Genomic DNA, 5,987 nt, shown 5'->3' with positions numbered 1-5,987 from the left:
CTTTTAGTCTTTCTGTTTCCCTATTCTTTCTACTCCTGGTTTTATTTTCTTCTTCACTGTGCATCCATCTCTCTCTCTGTCAGTCAGTCTGTCTGTCTTTCTATCTGTCTGTCTATCTATCTATCTATCTATCTTTCTATGCTTGTCTTCTCACCTTTTCCTTCTTTAGTTCCTCCCCCCTCTTACAGACAGGCCTGCAGTGGCTAGTCTGCCTCTTTCCCTCCTTCTCTAATGACCATGAGGGAGTCTGTCCTCAGCAGGAGTCCTGACTCTCTTATCCATCTCTCACGCTCCTCTCTGCCTTTATATGTGCATCTGTACTGCACTCACTGGGTTGCTAGTACCTATGGATGGCGCTGCAGAAATTAACCGTGCTGTATTAAACGAAAATGAACGTGCTTTGCCTTGAGTGAGTTATCATCTCAACTAGACACAGAGATACACATTTACACAGATAATCACTAGGACGTGCCTTTAGCAAGTCAAAGTTATGCACAAAGTCAAGTGTGAGGTGTGTGTGTGTGTGTGTGTGCACACAGATCGGTAAGACTAAAGGCTGTATTGTGCGCTGTTGACATGGGTAGCCGTGGCCTACTGGTTAGCGCTTCGGACTTGTAGCCAGAGGGTTGCCGGTTCGAACCCTGATCAGTAGGCCACGGCTGAAGTGCCTTTGAGTAACTAACACCTCACCCCGAGCGCCGCTGTTGTTGCAGGCAGCTCACTGCGCCGGGATTAGTGTGTGCTTCACCTCACTATGTGCTGAGTGTGTTTCACTAATTCACGGATTTGGATAAATGCAGAGACCAAATTTCCCTCACGGGATCAAAAGAGTATATACTATACTATACTATAAACCTGGTCTGTATGTGTGTTTATCTATATGTTTATGTGTGTGAAAGGTGCACTACATGCCCCAACTACCCAGAACCGATGAAAGAGTGTGAATTTGAGGGTGTATACACGTGTGAGAATGTATGTGTGTATGTGAGTTTGTGTAATATGAATAAGTGAGTGTATGCAGGTGTGTGTGGGTGTGTGTCTGTGCACTGGAGCTCCGCGTGAGTGTGTGTGTGTGTGTGTAAAGTAATCTGGTTTGAAAATGAGTCAGACATTCCAAGCTGCAAAGCCTATCGCCATGGCACCCAGCATCCCTGCCTCAATTCACAGGTGTGTGAGTCATCACCACCAAAGAGCAGAGACACACACAGACACACACACACAGGCTCGTGCATGACTGACGCAGTGCTGGACACCCACACAGAGCCCAGTGTATTCATTCACATGTTCGACTAACACGGAACACGCCCTTGTGCAACTGAAACTCAGCAAGCAACTTCTGGACTCGAAACGTGCGCATGCATGATTTTTGTCTCCCACACATGCATGCATACACACACACACACACACACACATTTATATACCTGAGACTCTGACAGACACCCACACGCCAGCCTTTGCATTCATTCACATTTGGGTGACGCCAGGCATACACATGTACAGTATCTTTAACAACATTAGCAACTTCTCTTTACTAAACTTATGTATGGTGTGTCTTGCTGTCACACACACGTGCACATAGACACACACACACACACATACACACACACACACACAATGGATAGCCATCTCATTCACCCATTGGTAGCCAGGGTGCTCTTGTACGTAGCAAGGACATGAGGAAGAAATAAGTGACAGCGACACACAGAGGGAATGAGAGAGGGAGGGGAAGGTGTGAGAGAGAGAAAGAAAGAGAGAGAGAGAGAGAGGCACAAGAGAGAAAGAGTGCAGATAGCCAGAGCCAAGCCAGTGAAAGCACATGAATGTAAGAAAGAAAGGAAGAGAAAAAGAAAAGAGAGACAGAGAGAAAAGGCGAATGAAGAGCGAGTGAGAGAGTGACAGAGAGAGAGAGAGAGAGAGAGAGAGAGAGAGAAAGAGACAGAGAGGGAGCAGTTGGAGAGATATGAGTGTTCCTGCTCTGTTAATAGAGTCTTAGTCAGTCTAGGTCTTTCCATTAGGACGAGCTCAGGAAGGCTGTATGTGTCAATGAGGCCCATCTGATGAAAGAGATGACTACAGCCAAGGTGACAGATAGCAGCAAAGAGAATGCCACAGATGAAGAAAGAGATGCAGAGAAAGCCAGACGGAGATAGAGAGGGATACAGAAAAGGATGTTGAAAAAAGCGAGATAGAGAGGCAGAAAGAGAGAGAGAGAGACAGAAATTCATGAGTGGCTCCTTCCATCTATGTCTCAATGTGTCATATCACAGGGTTCTTCAATCCATCATGAGTTTGTAAAGCTTTTAAGAGGAGCAGGAAATTCTTCACTTTGATTCAAGAGGCTACAGAGCTGCAGGGCTACCAGTGATGCACACGTGAATTCATCTGAATCTCAATCTCAATTTATTTCAAAAACAAAAATAGAATAAAAAATAATTTGGGCAGGTCCATTCTTAACTGACAACACAGGGCCATCATCAGTTATCAGTTTTATCAGTCAAATGAAAGTACAACAAAACAAACCCAAACAACTGTACACAGTGACAGTGTACACTCAGTGAAGAGTAAAGACAAGAAACTAAAAAGTAGGGGTGTGCACGGAGAGTCGAATAACATGTTAATCATTCAGAAGACAAGCCTTTTGCAAACAAAGCCCTGGATGATTGACAGGTTGTGAACACAGGACACCTACTCAGTGTTTTTGACGTCTTGACCTTGAGTCTGTTAGTGGTAGTCGTGGCCATGAGGAGAAACACAGCCCTGACTGATACAGTAGATAGGGTAGAGACATGTAACCCCCACACACAAAGACACACACACAAACACACACACACACAGAGTGCTCTTGACCCTCAGGGTCACAAGTTCAGCCTGTGAGGTCAAAGGTCGCTCAGCGCCGGATGGCGGCACGCAGCTTGGCGGAGCGTCCTCGCGGGTTTTCCTCCAGCTCCTCCCTGGACGGCGTCAGCACCTTCCTCCTCAGACTCACCCACCCTGCACTGCCCACACCACCATCCTCATCATCCTCCTCCTCATCTTCATCCTCGTCCTGCTCCTCCTCCTGTCGGGCCCTTAGCGCTCGTCTGGCCCGCTGCCGGCTGGACATCCTGGGCGGCGCGGCGAGATCCTCCCCCCTCAGGAAGCGCTTGACCAGCCGGTCCTCCAGCGAGTGGAAGGTGAGCACACACAGGCGCCCCCCAGAGGGCCGGAGGTGTAACTGCGCTGCCTGCAGAGCCGCGTGCAGCTCGTTCAGCTCATCGTTGACGAACACCCGCAGCGCCTGGAAGGTCTTGGTGGCTACGTGGGATGGTCTCTGCAGACGGTCACGCCGGGCGTACAGTGCACAGGGCGGCATCGCTCCTGGGGCAGGGCAGGAAGTGACATCACACACGGGCTTTTACTACAAATATTACAATTACGTGGGCTACATAACAACACTACAATACTACATGGTATCACAATAGACTGTTAATATGATAATGTGCTATATAGATTACGTGACTTCTACTTCTGAATGTTTGATTTTACTTGACATTTACTTAATAATGAGTGCTTTAGCACCATTTAATTAATACTTCATCAATAAACGTGTAATTAATCCTCAAATGTTATGAACATGTTATAACCTCCTCTTTAGACAACATGTACTGTTGGGAAAGTGTGAGGTGAAGTTGGTCATTCATCACAGTGGCTACATATGCTCATCAATGTAGTGTGCTGTATACTACATCTGGAGTCACAGGGGAGATGAATATGTAGAAATGTAGGTTGCTTGTACCCCACAAGGGATTACAGTGATTCTGAAATCATGTACATTTATCCATCTACCCACAAGTCTATTTCTTCCCGTGTTTATACCAAAGTTACTTAGAAAAAGATCAAACTTCAAATATTAGGTGCTTGGACTCTTTGGATGATTATTATTATTAATACTGGCAAAGGAGCAATAAGTATTGTGGTAGTCATATTAGTAGCAGTGCTAGCTGTACTGTGTGTGTGTGTGTGTGTGTGTGTGTGTGTGTGTGTGTGTGTGTGTGTGAGAGAGAGAGAGTGTGTGCATGCGTGTTCATGTGTATCTGCCTGCATGAATAAAGCTTCCGGCAATAAGATCACGAAGAGGGCAAAGGCATCACCAAATAAAAATAAAAATAAAAACACAGCCACCAGTTCAAAGTGGCATGTCCTTTGGCATCAGGAGAGCCGAGGCGCAAAAAGCTCCTGGTGCAAATGGACCGGCACCAATCATCCAAAAAGGTTTCTGAAGGAGGAGGGACACCCCCAAACACAAAAGACGACAACAGGTCTTTGATGAAGAACCACAACACTTCAGACCACACGCAAACAAACAAACAAACGCACACACACACACACACACTCGGCATCTTGTCTGTCTGAACACACCAACTGACTGATGACACTGCTGTAGGTAGGGTCAATATCAAGTCAGTCAAGTGATGTCAGTTGATTTCTATAGTAGTAAAGGTGTGGGTTTTTGAACATTCTAACATAAGATTCCGTTCCGCAATAATTCAAGGTTCTAAAAATCTATGTTGAATTAAATGAACCCAGCTATTCTTTAGAATGTTACACCTTTAAGAGTTAAAACAACCTGTTGGATATGCCAACTCCAGTTTAAACACGAGGGCTGACCATATAGCAGAAAATGTTTCACCTACAGGATGCCAATTGAGCATGAGTGCCTTTCAGTGGGATTACTGATTATTCTTAGTTTCCACTAGCCTTTGGTCAAAAAAGAGACTACAATAGTCTTAAGACACAGAGAGAGGCCAAACCACTATAAATATCCATGCCGAGTTCAAAGCTTGGGGCGAAAAAAAAAATGGAAGCACTCTGTTGTGTCTCAGCATTCTGCTGTGCTATGTGTTCTAAGCTTCATGTGTTCTTTCCAAACCAGAGTGGTGACAGACAAGAAAAACCACATGCCTGTGTACATGTATGTGTGTGAGCTGTTCTAGACAGCAGTGCGGTTCCGGAGAGGTTCTTCTCCGGATCTAAAGGCATGAGCCCGGCAGGGGTTTCCCCCTCGTCCTCTGTGATGGTCTCAGACACCAGATGCACCGGAGGAGTTGGCGCTTGTTTACTTTTTCATTTGCCCGATGCTTTAATCCAGAGCAACTTAATTATTACAAGGGCCAGTGGGTGGCTTTTGGCCAGTCTGTCTTTCCTTTCTTTTTAAGTTTGTTTTTAAGTAGTTCTTTTAGTAGGTTGTTATTTGTTATTTGCTGTCTTTCCCTTCTTTCAATACATTTGAATCGTCTCGTATGTTCTATCTTTGTTTTATCCTTCCTTCTGCAGACGAGCGCTGTATGGCGCTGTGGGCATTCTGCAGGTTATGTTGTGTGTGTGTGTGTGTGTGTGTGTGTGTGTGTGTGTGTGTGTGTGTGTGTGTGTGTGTGTGTGTGTAGGTTTTGTTGAGAGGCTAATCAAATACAGAGAGGGCCCCCTCAGGACCTGGCCTCAGAAGCCCAGTTTCAAACGCACCAAATCACAGAGCTGGCAGAGACGGCTTGGGCCGGTGTGACTGGGAATCATATTTTTCATCTTATTGAAGTGTGTGTATTTTGTTTGTGTGTGTGTAAGAGAGAAGGAGGGAGAGAGATCAAGAAAGAGAGTGAAAGAGTCGTGTTATTTTACCAGCCATGTGCGTCAGTGGGCTATTGTGCTAAAATAGTGTGTGTGTGTGTGTGTGTGTGTTCAGCATGTGAGGAGATGTTCGGTTGTTCGTTCAAGTGGGCACTATATCTGTCATACACTTTATTTCTCTTTCTGTCACACACTCTCTCTCTTGTGTGTGTGTATATATATATATATATATATATATATATATATATATATATATATATATATATATATCTCACAATGGTTAAAGTGGGATTTGGCAGGTGAGGGAACTCTCAAATCCAGTGTTGGTGCAACATGGAGTAATGACTTGACAAGAATTGCTAGTATCTTGGTCACCTCTGTGGCTA

The 5,987-nt window shown here is 45.2% G+C and overlaps 1 protein-coding gene across 2 annotated transcripts in view; it reads right to left on the bottom strand.

Annotated features, from left to right (window-relative positions):
- Positions 1 to 2,383: 2,383 nt before the first annotated feature.
- mettl15 (methyltransferase like 15) overlaps positions 2,384 to 5,987 on the bottom strand; it is a 107,851-nt gene continuing 104,247 nt past the window's right edge. For both annotated transcript variants that reach the window (XM_048230885.1, XM_048230886.1), the window contains exon 6: positions 2,384 to 3,357. In XM_048230885.1, the coding sequence (XP_048086842.1) occupies positions 2,888 to 3,357 (470 nt within the window). In that variant the 3' untranslated portion in view covers positions 2,384 to 2,887. The remainder of the gene's footprint in view (positions 3,358 to 5,987) is intronic.

The sequence above is a fragment of the Alosa alosa genome, chromosome 21, assembly GCF_017589495.1.
Source record: "Alosa alosa isolate M-15738 ecotype Scorff River chromosome 21, AALO_Geno_1.1, whole genome shotgun sequence".
NCBI lineage: Eukaryota > Metazoa > Chordata > Actinopteri > Clupeiformes > Clupeidae > Alosa > Alosa alosa.
Note: the sequence above shows the minus strand (reverse complement) of the source record. Positions and strands in the feature narration are given on the sequence as shown.